The 12376-nt window shown below is 48.0% G+C and overlaps 1 protein-coding gene across 1 annotated transcript; it reads left to right on the forward strand.

Annotated features, from left to right (window-relative positions):
* The first annotated feature begins 659 nt into the window (after positions 1–659).
* KIF3B (kinesin family member 3B) lies at positions 660–12257 on the forward strand. The gene is made up of 8 exons (XM_056844434.1): positions 660–2072; positions 3101–3202; positions 4719–4841; positions 6345–6463; positions 6575–6688; positions 8960–9065; positions 10532–10710; positions 12050–12257. The coding sequence occupies exons 1-8, from the start codon at positions 669–671 to the stop codon at positions 12141–12143; spliced, it is 2241 nt and encodes a 746-aa protein (XP_056700412.1). The 5' UTR covers positions 660–668; the 3' UTR covers positions 12144–12257.
* Positions 12258–12376: the final 119 nt, after the last annotated feature.

The following is a 12376-nucleotide window of genomic DNA, read 5'->3' on the forward strand; positions in this document are numbered from 1 at the left end:
GAGGTTCCCTTTGGTCACCTTGGCTAGCAGTCGCTGATAGACCTGTCTTTCACATCGCCAGTTAATGATCCAGGAGAATAGGAACCATTAAAAATCATGTCAGGAGGACAAAACAGTTATCGTATACATTGTTCTCTCATTGAAGAAGAAGAAGAGTTGGTTGTTATATGCTGACTTTCTTTACCACTTAAGGGAGACTCAAACCAGCTTACAATCCCCTTCCCTTCCTCTCCCCACAGCAGACACCTTGTGAGGTAGGTCTGGCTGAGAGAGCTCTAAGAGAACTGTGACTAGCCCATGGTCACCCAGCTGGCTTCATGTGTAGGAGTGGGGAAACAAATCCAGTTCACCAGATTAGCCTCCGCCACTCATGTGGAGGAGTGGGGGATCAAACCTGGTTCTCCAGATCAGAGTCCAACGCTCATTGCCATTTTACCTGGCTATAACTCCAAGAAGGCACTTGTTGGTCTTCTTATCTCAGGTGGAATCTGAGCTTTTGTCTCCGGGGTGAAAGCCGGGTGTTCCATCTGGGGAGCTGTACTCGGTAGTTTGATGCACACTGCTGTGTTCAGCTGTTGCCTTTGTTTCTTCCTAGGTTCGGAAGCACCCTCGGCCTTCTCAGGTTTGCTGGTCGTGGTGGAATCTCTCCTAGCCCCCTGCCCATCATCATGTCGAAGCTCAAGAGCTCCGAGTCGGTCAGAGTCGTGGTGCGATGCCGGCCCATGAACAGCAAAGAGAAAGCCGCCTCCTATGAACAAGTAGTTGAGGTGGACGTCAAGTTGGGGCAGGTGTCGGTGAAGAACCCCAAGGGAACTTCTCACGAGCTGCCCAAGACGTTCACTTTTGATGCTGTCTACGACTGGAGTTCCAAACAGTTTGAGCTGTACGATGAGACCTTCCGGCCTCTGGTGGACTCGGTGCTGCAGGGCTTCAACGGGACCATCTTTGCCTACGGGCAGACAGGGACAGGAAAGACGTACACAATGGAAGGGGTGCGCGGTGACCCTGAGAAAAGAGGGGTGATCCCCAATTCCTTCGACCACATCTTTACACACATCTCCCGGTCTCAGAACCAGCAGTACTTGGTGAGGGCTTCTTATTTAGAGATCTACCAAGAAGAAATCAGAGACTTGTTATCCAAGGACCAGTCCAAGAGGCTGGAACTGAAGGAGAGGCCGGACACGGGCGTGTACGTAAAGGACTTGTCGTCTTTTGTCACGAAAAGCGTCAAGGAAATCGAACACGTCATGAACGTGGGGAACCAGAACCGCTCGGTGGGGGCCACCAACATGAACGAGCACAGCTCCCGCTCCCACGCCATTTTTGTGATCACCATCGAATGCAGCGAGGTGGGGCTTGATGGGGAGAACCACATACGAGTGGGGAAACTGAACCTGGTGGATCTTGCGGGTAGCGAGCGCCAGGCGAAGACGGGAGCCCAGGGGGAAAGGCTGAAAGAAGCCACCAAGATCAACCTGTCTCTCTCCGCACTGGGCAACGTCATCTCTGCCCTGGTAGACGGCAAAAGCACTCACATTCCGTATCGGGACTCGAAGCTCACCCGGCTGCTTCAGGACTCCTTAGGCGGCAACGCCAAGACCGTGATGGTGGCCAACATCGGCCCCGCCTCCTATAACGTGGAGGAGACCCTCACCACCCTGCGGTACGCCAACCGTGCCAAGAACATCAAGAACAAGCCCAGAGTGAACGAAGACCCCAAGGATGCCCTGTTGCGGGAGTTCCAGGAGGAGATAGCCCGGCTTAAGGCGCAGCTGGAGAAGCGTTCAGTGGGCAAGAAGCGGAAGAAGGAGAGGAGAAGGGACGGGGCCGGCGGCGTCAGCGGGGAGGAGGAAGAGGAGGAGGAAGGCGAAGATGGCGAGGAGGAAGGGGGTGACAAAGATGACTACTGGCGGGAGCAGCAGGAGAAGCTGGAGATCGAGAAGAAGGCCATCCTAGAGGACCACAGCCTGGTTGCCGAGGAGAAGATGAGGCTGCTGAAGGAGAAGGAGAAGAAGATGGAGGATCTGAAGCGTGAGAAGGAAGCGGCAGAAAAGCTGGGTGCCAAAATCAAGGTAGGAGAGCCTTTGGTCCTGGGTGAGCTTAGAGCGGAAGAAGGTAGGTTTCTTCCTTAAAGCTTAAAAACATGCCTTGCCTCCTTTCCTAGATTTATGAAGAATTGGATGGCTGGAAAGGTTGGGCGTTATATTGGTTGGAGGCACGAACACAGTAGCCAAAGTGGCCGCCGACTCCTCTCGTAGCAATTTTTTGCATCAAGTGATACCTCTAAAATTTAAAACTAGGTTGAGGGATGGAGATTTGGTTGATCTATACTGCAGGGATATATTCCCAAAACTTTCACACATGCCAAATTATGCACTTTCAATCCACTTTCAGTACATCTTAACAATCATTTGCAAGTGGATTTTGCCAGTTCACACAGTAAAATCCAGCTTCAAAGTTAATTGATAGTAGATTGAAAGTGCATTATTTGGCATGTGTGAAAGTGCCCAATGAAATGACGCCTTTTAGTCACATAGACATAAACTATCTCCAGGGAAGGAGAGCCCACCACCACCTGAGGAAGTCTGTTCCACTGAGGAACTGCGCAAACTGTTAGAAAATACTTCCTAATGTCTAGATGGAAACTCTTTTGATTTAATTTCAACCCATTATTTCTGGTCCGACTTTCTGGGGCAACAGAGAACAACTTGGCACCGTCCTCTGTATGACAGCCCCTCAAGTACTTGGACATGGTTATCTTATCCCCTCTCAATCTTCTCCTCTTCAGGCTAAAAATACCCAGCTCCTTCAACCTTTCGTCATAGGACTTGGTCTCCAGACCCCTCACCAGCTTTGTTGCCCTCCTCTGGACATGTTCCAGCTTGTCCGCATCCTTCTTAAATTGTGGTGCCCAAAACTGAACACAATACTCTAGGTGAGGCCTAACCAGAGCAGAGCAAAGAGAGATTCCTGAGTAAAAAGGGGAAATGAAAGGCATGTGAAGAAAAAACAATAATGTTTAAAAGAGAAATACTGGCATGGCTCTGTGAAATGCTAATTTTTGTACCTGGTTTCCCCCCAACCCCCTCCCCCCTTCCAGGCAATGGAAAGCAAGCTCCTTGTTGGAGGAAAAAATATTGTTGATCACACAAACGAGCAGCAGAAAATTTTGGAGCAGAAGCGGCAGGAGATTGCTGAGCAGGTGAGGTGGTGATTGTGCTGTCAGTGATGCTGGAGCATACAGAGGAAGAATGTGGGGAGGGCCGCTGGGTGAGGCAGGATGCTGGACTAGATGGACATTCTCTGGTCTGATCCAGCAGGGCTCTTCTGATGTTTACCCTTTTAAAATCAGCTAATTGATAGTTCAGAGAAAGCAAGTCTGTGCTTGAGGTGTGTGAGAGAAGGCTGTAAATCAGACGTGCACTGAATACTTTGGGACTTGGTGGTGGGAAGTGCTGTCAAGTCACAGCTGACTTATGGCAACCCCATAGGGTTTTCCAGGGAACAGAACATAAGAAAGGGCCTGCTGCATCAGATCCAGGCCCATCAAGTCCAGCAGTCTGTTCACACAGTGGCCAATGAGGTGCCTCTAGGAAGCCCACAAGCAAGACAATTGCAGTAGCATTATCCTTCCTGTGTTTCATAGCACCTCATATAATATGCATGCTCCTCTGATCCTGGAGAGAATAGGTATGCATCATAAGAACATAAGAAAAGCCATGCTGGATCAGACCAAGGCCCATCAAGCCCAGCAGTCTGTTCACACAGTGGCCAAGCAGGTGCCTCTAGGAAGCCCACAAACAAGATGACTGCTGCAGCTTTATCCGTAATATAATAGGCATGATCCTCTGATTCTGGAGAGAATAGGTATGCATAGGGTTGCCAGCTCCGGATTGGGAAATAGCTGGAAATTTTGGGGGCGGAGCCTGAGGAGGATGGGGTTTGGAGAGGGGAGGGTCTTAATGCCATAGAGTCCAATGGCCAAAGCAGCCATTTCCTCCAGGGTAACTGATCTCTATTGGCTGGAGATCAGTTGTAATAGCGGGAGATCTCCAGCCATCACCTGGAGGTTGGCAACGCTAGGTATGCATCATGACTAGTAACCATTTTAACTAGTAGCCATGAATACCCCTCTCCTCCATGAACATGTCCACTCCCCTCTTAAAGCCTTCCAAGTTGGTAGCCGTCACCACATCCTGGGGCAGGGAGTTCCACAATTTGTGTGAAGTTGTGTGAAGAAATACTTCCTTTTGTCTGTTTTGAGATAACGGAGGTGGTTGCAATTGCCTTTTGCGTAGCAACCCTGCACTTTTTTGAGTGGTCTCCCATCCAAGTACTAACCAGGGCCAACCCGGCTTTGCAGGTGAGAACTGACGAGATTGGGCCATCCAAGTCAGAGCATTCAAGGCTTGCTTCTGTGTAAATATACCTAGGATCAGGCTGTCAGTTTTCTTTTAGTAATCATGAAATCCATCAGAGCCAGGAAAAGGCCAAAACAAACACTACCAATAATACGTTAAACTAAAACAGGGTGAAAATCCTTTGCAAACTCACACACTTTCAGAGTGTGAAATGCCTGCTTAAACTTATTTTTCCCTTCTGAATTACGGGGAATGTATCTCCACAGTGCTGAGTTCCAGGCCAAAGTGATTTAGATCATAATTTGTGAGTGCTAAGTGATGCTTGGGTGTTGTAACTTTCTTTGCGATTTCCTCCAGAAACGGCGGGAGCGAGAAATTCAGCAGCAGATGGAAAGTCGTGATGAAGAGACACTGGAGCTTAAGGAGACATACAGCTCCTTGCAGCAAGAGGTGGACATTAAAACAAAAAAACTTAAAAAGGTAAGGGCTTCCTTGGCACCGCATATCACATATTGTTGCCATGTAAGGGTGTTTATCTAAGGGTGTTTTAAAAAACACAAGCTCGCTGCAATTTAGTGCCAGTGTTGGACTAAAGGCTGTAGTCATAGAATCATAGAGTTGGAAGGGACCACCAGGGTCATCTAGTCCAACCCCCTGCACATTGCAGGAAATTCACAACGCCCCCCCTCACGCCCCCAATGACCCCTACACCATGGCCAGAAGATGGCCAAGATGCCCTCTCTCTCATGATCTGCCTATGGTCATAGAATCAGCTTTGCTGACAGATGGCCATCTAGCCTCTGCTTAAAAACCTCCAGGGAAGGAGAGCTCACTACCTCCTGAGGAAGCCTGTTCCGCTGAGGGACCGCTCTGACTGTTAGAAAATTCTTCCTAATGTTTAGCTGGAAACTCTTTTAATTTAATTTCAACCTCTTGGTTCTGGTCCAGCCTTCTGGGGCAACAGAAAACAATGGCATCTCCTGTGCATTTCGATGGGGCTTCACATCCTAGGTCAGGGCCCCTCAGTTTGGTGCCTCCGGGCATCGTGGCGCCCACTAACACGTTTTCTGGCCCCTGCCAAGTGTTTCTAAGAAGTGGAGAGGGCCGGGTAGGGCTTTAGCTCAGCAAGCCATCTGATCTGAGTAATGGAAATTTGAAAGGCAGTGCAGATTTTTTAAAACATTGCTTTGGCAGCAGCTGCCGCCACAGCACAAGGATCGTCACTATGTGAACAGATGTGCGCACAGGCTCAAAAACGTTGGAGACCCAGTTACCTTTGTGCAGCTGTGGTCAGACGGATGAGTTGTGTAGGTCCGAGATGGGCAAAATAAGCTCCTCAAGATTATTTTGCCCAAGTAGAAAAATGATTTGTGTAGGCCATACAGCATGAAATGGAAATATATACTTTCACAATTTATACTAACATGTAAAGGTTTTACAGAGTGCAGTAGAATAATTGATGTTCGAAGGCTAGAATTGACCAATTTTAATACCCCTATAAACCATATTTCTGTGGTGGGTAAACTGTTCTGACTTGGTAGGCCAAGCAGCCATGAAACATTTATGTATATAAGTAATTTCCTTTTCTTTTTCTTTAATTGCTCTATTCTTCGAATGTTCCCTTTTCCTGTATTTTCCTTACCCTTTTCCTTTTTATTAAAAAATTTAAAATAATAATAAAAAGAGATTATTTTGTACAAACTATACGGTCCTTTTAGGACCCCAAAGAATTAGGATCCTGAAGAATTTCAGTTTTGTGGAGGAGGAGGAGGGAAGGGCAAGTAGTGTTATAATGGCTCTAGATCTCATGGTTGCAGAGAGAAGTTACAGGATTTGATAGGAAGGTTGGTCACCTCTAGGCCAGGTATTATGGGAATTTGCCTGCTTCGAGTTATTGGAGCCTCCGATACGCACCTTGAGCTTCATTGTGATGGTGAGGGAGGTGTGGACCTTGGTGACTCATCCTCTGACCGTTTCTTCCAGCTGTTTTCTAAGCTTCAGGCTGTGAAGGCCGAGATCCACGACCTCCAGGAAGAGCACATCAAGGAGCGACAGGAGCTGGAGCAAACTCAGAACGAGCTCACACGGGAGCTGAAGCTCAAGTAGGTCTCTGACGGCCGTGGGGCTCTGTGGAGGCCCTCAAAATGAGCCTCTTGGAGGGCATCCAAGCGAAGGACCTCTCTTAATCTTTGCCTTCTCTTCCCTGTCCACAGGCACCTGATTATTGAGAACTTTATTCCCCTAGAGGAGAAGAACAAGATCATGAACAGATCTTTCTTTGATGAGGAGGAGGACCAGTGGAAACTGCACCCCATCACCCGGTTGGAGTGAGTTGACCTCAGCTGTTGGATGTGGGCAAGGAAGGGGATGCTTGTTTCTTTGTTCCCCTGTTCTTAGACCTAGGTCTTGAACAATAAAACCATAAAACTTCAATAAGACCCCTCTCTAAAAACACCTCCCTTCGTCTCTTCTCCGCAGACTCCAAAAAACGAGCAACACAATAAGTACGCTGAGGGTCAGAGTCCTTTAAGAGGAACTGAACCTTTTGCTCCAAAGTTGCTTGAGAAGATGTGGAGCATTTGTTAAAACATGGGATAATCCATTTTAGTCTAAGTTTGTATATGTAAGGACAATGCAAAATGATACGTGCCAAGGAGTCCACTGACTGAAGAGGGCAGGGACACAGCCGGTCTGAAAAAGGGATCTTTGGCATACGGCCCAGCAAAACCATTGAAAAGGGGCAATTAAATCTTGAGAGCATAAAGATTCTACATCAGGGGTGCCAAACATAAGGCCTGGGGCCCGGATCCGGCCCCTTGAGAGCTCTTATCTGGTCTGCGAGCCAACCGAGACAGCCACCCTCCACACTCTCAATCTGGGCTGGCGAGGCAGGGCCCGGCCCTACCAAGGGACATTTATGTCATATCCAGCCCTAGTAACAATTGAGTTCGACACCCGTTGTACATAACTTTGGACAAGGAAGGGGATGCCCACATCTAACGATTTAGGTTTTAAGTTCAACCCAAGGGATACTTCTGTCCCAAGTATAAAGTTCCGTGTTCCTCACTTGGAGCTCACTTATTTATTTATTTGTTTCATTTATGCCTTGCTGTTCTCCCCAATGGGGACCCAGAGTGGCTTACATCCTTCTCCTCTCCTCTATTTCATCCTGTCAGCAGCCCTGTGAGGTAAGTCAGGCTGAGAGTATGTGCCTGGCTCAAGGTCACCCAGCAAACTTCTGTGGCAGGGTGGGGGTTCGAACCTGGGTCTCCCAGATCCTAGTCCGGCACTCTGACAGCTACCCCACACTGGCTGTCCGCCTCAGTAGCCGCACGCTCACTCCCAAGAATAGCTCAGGGTTCCTCAGTCAGGCCTTCCGAGGCACCCTTCCTTTGCCATCACACTCTGAGCTTTCTCTGCTGCTCAGAGTGGAGGTGGAACGTTGGCTGGCTGGAGCCCTGACTTTGACCCTCCAGTGTTGCCCTCTTATGGTACATCAGTTCAATTCAATTTATTACGGTCATTGACCAGCAAAGCAAACATCCAAGGAGTTAACACTGATTAAAAAGGTAAAATCTAACAATATATCAGTTCGTAAGATATTCAAAAGAATTAAGATTTGATCAAAAGATATAAAAATATAACAATATCTGTATGTAAAACATCAGCTAGAATAAAATGTTTACAATAAAATTAAATATTTACATTAATATTACCCATTCAGTTATATATTCCATTTCCCTTATCAGAGTTAGACCAACTACTTCTATGTTTAATAACTAACCTTGCATACTTGGTGACTTTATGGGTTGTCTCACTATTCCTGTCTGAAAGTATTATCTTTATTTGGGTGGATCTTTGGCTAGTTGGAAGGCCACCCAAAATGGGTCGTATCAGTTCTTGCTGAATTTGATTGTTAATCCTGCAATCAAATATCACGTTCTATTGTTTCTACACTACCAATATGGTACACCTCTATATGGTTCTCTGCTGCCCTCTTAGGTACTATATGGTGCATACCATCCTATAAACACCAGTGCTTGCATGTGGTGACATGGGATCGTTTTATTTTTGTGTGTCCCACTGAATAAAATCTGGAATCAAGCTTAAACTGCCCAGGGCAGCTTCTTTGTCTAGTGAGCCAGTGTGGCATAGTGGTTAAGAAGGAGGGTTGGTTTTTATATGCCGACTTTCTCTACCACTTAAGGCAGAATCAAACCAGCTTACAACCGCCTTACCTTCCCCTTCCCACAACAGACACCCTGTGAGGTAGGTGGGGCTGAGAGAGGTCGAAGAGAGCTGTGACTAGCCTAAGGTCACCCAGCTGGCTTCATGTGGAGGAGTGGGGAAACAAATCCAGTTCACCAGATTAGCCTCTGCTCATGTGGAGGAGTGGGGAATCAAACCCAGTTCTTCAGATCAGAGTCCACCACTCCAAACCACCGCTCTTAACCACTACACCACTCTGGCTCTCAGAGCAGTGGACTCTAATCTGGTGGTGGAAGCTGAAGGAACTGAATTGGCCAGATTGGGAAAGCTTCAGGGCCTGACCGCCTTTTGTTAACACAGAGGGTTTGATGTTTGTTTTCTCTTGCCAGGAATCAACAAATGATGAAGAGGCCGGTATCGGCCGTGGGGTACAAGAGACCCCTCAGCCAGCACGCGAGGATGTTCATGATGGTCCGTCCGGAGGCCCGGTACAGGGTAAGCGCTAACACCAAACGATTTGTGAGGCTCTAAATTTGTATTTATTTATTTAGTTTATTTACACCTGGGGCCAGTCGCAGTTCTCTCAGAACTCTCTCAGCCTACACCGAGGCAGGCTAGAGAGATAGGCAGTGGATTAGGCCACCAAACAGAAGGAGGGAGGCTGTTCGGACTTCTTGGCATCCTTAGCTCCTGCTGTAGGCGCCCAGTGCAGCTTTCAGACCCTCAAGGGTTAAAAACCTCACTGGAACTGCCACCATCTTGGTGATGGTTCAAGGCTCTCAGCAAGCCTTACAATCCTCCCATCAAAGGAGCAGAATCACGCTGAGAGCCAGCGTGGTGTAGTGGTTAAGAGCGGTGGTTTGGAAGCGGTGGACTCTGATCTGGAGAACAAGGTTTGATTCCCCACTCCTCCACATGAGCAGCGGGGGCTAATCTGGTGAACTGGGTTGGTTTCCCCACTCCTCCACATGAAGCCAGCTGGGTGACCTTGGGCTAGTCACAGCTCTCTTAGAGCTCTCTCAGCTCCACCTACCTCGCAGGGTGTCTGTTGTGGGGAAAGGAAGGCGATTGTAAGCTGGCCTGATTCTTCCTTAAGTGGTAGAGAAAGTCGATATATGAAAACCAACTCTTCTGCTGCTGCTGCTTCAAAAGAAGAAAAAATGTAAAATGTGGCATTTGCTGCCAGAGGAGGTAGTGATGGCTACAGGCATGGATGGCTTGAAAAGGAGATTAGGCAGATTGATGGAGGAGAAATCTATCAGTGGCTATTAGCCATGGTGACTCAAGGAAACCTCCACATTCAGAGGCAGTCAGCCTCTGAATACCAGTCCCAGGAGGCAACTCTTCCGATGTTCTTATGAAGGTCTTGGCCTCTGTGCCCTGTTGTTGGACCTCCAGAGGAACTGATTGACCATTGTGTGAGACAGGATGCTGGACTAGATGGACCACTGGTCTGATCCAGCAGGGCTCTTCCGATGTTATCATTAAGGTCTCGGCCTTGTGTGCCCTGTTGTTGGCCCTCCTGAGGAACTGGTTGGCCACTGTGTGAGACAGGATGCTGGGAAAGATGGACCACTGGTCCAATCCAGCAAGAAATTGTGGAACTCCCTGCCCCAGGATGTAGTGATGGCTGCCAACTTGGAAGGCTTTAAGAGGGGAGTGGACCTGTTCATGGAGGATAGGGCTTTCCATGGCTTCTAGTCAAAATGAACAGTAGTTATTATGCACACCTATTCTCTTCAGTATCAGAGTAGCATGCCCATTATATGAGGTTCTGTGGAACACAGGCAGGATAAATGCTGCTGCCGTTGTCTTGTTTGTGGGCTTCCAAGAGGCCCCTGGTTGGCCATTGTGCAGACAGACTGCTGGACTTGATGGGCCTTGGTCTGACCCTTATGTTCTTAAACTTGTACCTGGACATACACGTGTCTGTCTGAATGCTCTTGGCTCTCATTCCTCAGGCAGAAAACATTGTGTTGTTGGAACTGGATATGCCCAGCCGGACGACCCGGGATTATGAGGGCCCAGCCATTGCCCCCAAGGTGCAGGCGGCTCTGGAAGCTGCTTTGCAAGAGGAAGATGAGATTCAAGTGGACGCCTCCACTTTTGAGAGTACATCCAACAAGAAGTCAAAATCCAGGTGAGCTTTGCTTTTGGGGGAAAAGGAGACTGTTGGCTGTTTTGCAGACCCAGGTGCTTTGAAGTCACATTCGGGCTGAACGGCTGAGATCGTTGTTGGGAGGTTGTTTCCACACTGGAGGTAATGTCTGGTAGAAGTGCAGCATTTCCTAAAGCACTGAGGGCCCAGAAGAAAAAATGGGGAGGGCATGATTCCCCCCTCCTTCTCCAAAAGCAGGTGTTGAAGGAAGATTCAAATGTTTGCAGCATCTGCCTGACAGCAGGAGGTGTGTGTTATGTGCCCTCACATTGCTTCCAACTTATGGCCACCCTCTGAATTAATAACCTTCGAAACATCCTATCATTGACAACCTTGGTCAGCTTTTGCAAACTGAAGGCTGTGGGTAGCAATATAAAATCTGGTTATTTTATTGCATATGTGAAGAAATGGGCTCTCAAGAATTGGTGGGCTCTCCTTCCTTGGAGGTTTTTAAGCAGAGGCTTGATGGTCATCTGTGAGCAATGCTGATTCTGTGAACTTAGGCAGATCATGAGAGGGAGGGCAGGAAGGGTTGCGTGTTCAGCATTCTATTTTCTGCAGTGGCTAAAAAGATGTTTTTAGAAACCAACAGACCAAACAGGGCGCAGCTGCCCCCACTACGAACCCCAAGCAAGCGGCGTTCTGACATACGCAGCCTTTGCACATGGAGGTTACGTTCCAGCCTTTGACCACCCTCTCCTCCTCCATTAGTCTCTGTAATCTCCCCTAAGATTCTAAGGAACTAACTCTTGTAATCATCCTGCTGCCGGTCTGAGTAGACAATACTGATTTTGACAGACCAAGGGTCTGATTCAGTATAAGTAAGCTTCATGTGACCTTCACTTGATCAGCATTACATGCAATTAAGAAAAAATACCAACTAATGTATGGCATGGAAGTTACTGTTTCCAGGGTCAGATATTATTATTGCTATTATTGTTATTGCTATTATTAGTTACAATACCAATAATACCAATAATTACTATTATTATGACTTAAGACTACTTATTTATTTGACTTCTAACCCCCCTCTTCCCAACCAAGGTAAGGCTCAAGTCTGCTAACAACCAATAAAATGCATACAGTTTAAAATAGGTAAATACAGTTTAAAAACACTATACAACGTATAGGTGAACACTTAAAATCATTTCCAGCATTATCATTAAAATTTCAAGCAGAATCTCCTCAAAGGGGAGACGATCATTGTGCATCACTTCAGCACGCAAAGGGGTCTCTTCGTTCACTTTCCCAGCTTCCCTGTGAAGTTTTTTTCTCACCGTTCCACTTCTCACGGACGATGTATCTCGCTTTATATTTTCAGGCCTAAGACGGGCAGGAAGTCGGGCGGCTCTTCCTCCTCCAGCTCCTCCGGTTCGCAGCTCTACCCACAGTCTCGGGGGCTGGTCCCCAAGTAGAACCAGCGGTGCCTGGTCGGCTTGCCTTTTGAGAGCTTGGGGCGAGAAGCAAGCCTGCGGAGGGGGCCGGCAGCCAGTTGCGCCCCTGGAGATGCAGCAGCGGCCCCCGTGGCAGCAGAACTGATTTGTGTCCGGCCGGCGGACTCGTCCGCCCTGTGTGACGGGGCTTTCTTTCCCTCTGCCGGTGGGTCCGTAAGGGGAAAGAGACTGTAGTTAGGAAATCAGAAATGCAT

The sequence above is a fragment of the Euleptes europaea genome, chromosome 2 (genome assembly GCF_029931775.1).
Source record: "Euleptes europaea isolate rEulEur1 chromosome 2, rEulEur1.hap1, whole genome shotgun sequence".
Taxonomy (NCBI): domain Eukaryota; kingdom Metazoa; phylum Chordata; class Lepidosauria; order Squamata; family Sphaerodactylidae; genus Euleptes; species Euleptes europaea.

Coding starts and splice junctions, on each gene's coding strand:
- KIF3B (XM_056844434.1), top strand. CDS start 669: ATGTCGAAGCTCAAGAGCTCCGAGTCGGTCAGAGTCGTGGTGCGATGC. Junction 3,203..4,718: donor GGCAGGAGATTGCTGAGCAG/GTGAGGTGGTGA, acceptor GATTTCCTCCAG/AAACGGCGGGAGCGAGAAAT. Junction 10,711..12,049: donor AACAAGAAGTCAAAATCCAG/GTGAGCTTTGCT, acceptor TTATATTTTCAG/GCCTAAGACGGGCAGGAAGT.